Genomic DNA, 1,459 nt, shown 5'->3' with positions numbered 1-1,459 from the left:
TTGTGTCCCCACTCACGTCCGCCATGGAGTCCACGCAGGTGACATCGAACACGGCGCGGCCGCCTTGCAGCACCACGGGCGCAGCGCAGTCCTTGACGAGCTGTGAGCAGTGGGGACACTGAACACGGGGCTGTCCTTCCCACCCCCAACCCGGGAGCCCCCCAGCACCCGCCAGCCCAGCGCGGTGCTCACCCCGTCCTCCTTTAACTCGCAGCTGTCGAGCTGGGCGCCCGAGCGCGCCTGGCAGCGCGTCTCCATGATGGTGAAGTTGAGGTTGCGCAGGGAGCTGAGCTGGACGTTCTGTGGGACAGGGGACAGCGTGGTGGCAGCCACCCGGCACCCCCGGCCACACCAGGCATGGCTCAGAGCCGGCAGGGGGAGCAGCCTCGCATCCCCGTCTGGATGTCCCCTGTTTGTCCCCATGATGTGCCCATGCTGACCCTGTGCTTTCCCCATGGTTTCCCCATCTTGTCCCATTGATGTCCCCAGGGTGCCCCCAGGATTTTCCCAGGGTGCCTCCAGAATGACCCCGAATGTTCCCAAGACATTCCCACGGTGTCCCCCTAAGTGTCCCCATGCCTTCCCCATGGTGACCCCTTGCTGTCTTCATGTTGGCCCCTGGATGTCCCCATGATATTCCCCAAAGTGTCTCCATGCTGTCCACACTCTGTCTCCATCCTATCCCCACGCTGTCCCCATGTTGTCCCTATGCTGTCTCCATGCTGTCCCCCTACAATGCCAACAGTGTCCCCATGGCATCCCTCCCATGTCCCCATGCTATCCCCAGATGTCCCCATGCTGTTCCCAGCATGTCTCCAGGATGTCCTCGTGATGTTCCCCACGGTGTCCCCACACCGTCCCCATTATGTCTCCACGTTATTGCCATGCCCTCCCTGGGATTTCCTCAACACCTCCACATAGCATCCTCACGGTGTTCCCCAGTGTCCCCATGTTCTTCCCCACGCTGTCCCCACACATGCGCTCACCGGGCCGGGCTCGGGGTCGGCAGTGAGCAGCCGGAATGCGTTCTGCACCTCGGGCCGCTGGTTGTAGGTGTCCACGGCCTGGGTCAGAGCCTGGGTGTAGCCCAGGGGGGCCGGGAGGGCGCAGGCCCCCCCCAGCAGCGCCAGCACCAGCACCCAGCAGCTCGGCATCCTCACACCATGCCCACCCTGCGCCCCCAGCGCCTTTTATCAGCCCTGAAGTTGGGCAATGAGGAACCATGGGCCCAGGGTGGAGCAGCCACAACACGGCCGTTATCTGTGGGGGAAAACCTGCCGTGGGGATGTGGCCATGCCCATGGGATGTGGGGCCCTGTCCCGCCCCCAGCCCCTGGCTGTGCTGCAGGGCACGAGGTGCTCTGGTTGAGTGGCCACACGGCCACCAAATGGCACCAAGGGAGAGGGTGGGCAGCACCGGGGCCAGGATGGAGGCATGGACCAGTCTCCATCCCATTGTG

General features: G+C 64.2%; 1 protein-coding gene across 1 annotated transcript in view; it reads right to left on the bottom strand.

Moving 5' to 3' along the window:
• The window catches only part of LOC110395011 (cathelicidin-1-like), a 6,582-nt gene extending 5,332 nt beyond the window's left edge, over positions 1–1,250 (bottom strand). The window contains exons 1-3 of the mRNA XM_021389096.1: positions 987–1,250; positions 193–300; positions 17–100 (exon numbers count right to left, since the gene is read on the bottom strand). Of these exons, the coding sequence (XP_021244771.1) occupies positions 17–100; positions 193–300; positions 987–1,154 (360 nt within the window). The 5' untranslated portion in view covers positions 1,155–1,250. The remainder of the gene's footprint in view (positions 1–16; positions 101–192; positions 301–986) is intronic.

This window comes from Numida meleagris, chromosome 2 (genome assembly GCF_002078875.1).
Source record: "Numida meleagris isolate 19003 breed g44 Domestic line chromosome 2, NumMel1.0, whole genome shotgun sequence".
Lineage (NCBI taxonomy): Eukaryota > Metazoa > Chordata > Aves > Galliformes > Numididae > Numida > Numida meleagris.
The sequence above is the reverse complement of the archived record's forward strand: the minus strand, read 5'-3'. Positions and strand labels throughout refer to the sequence as shown.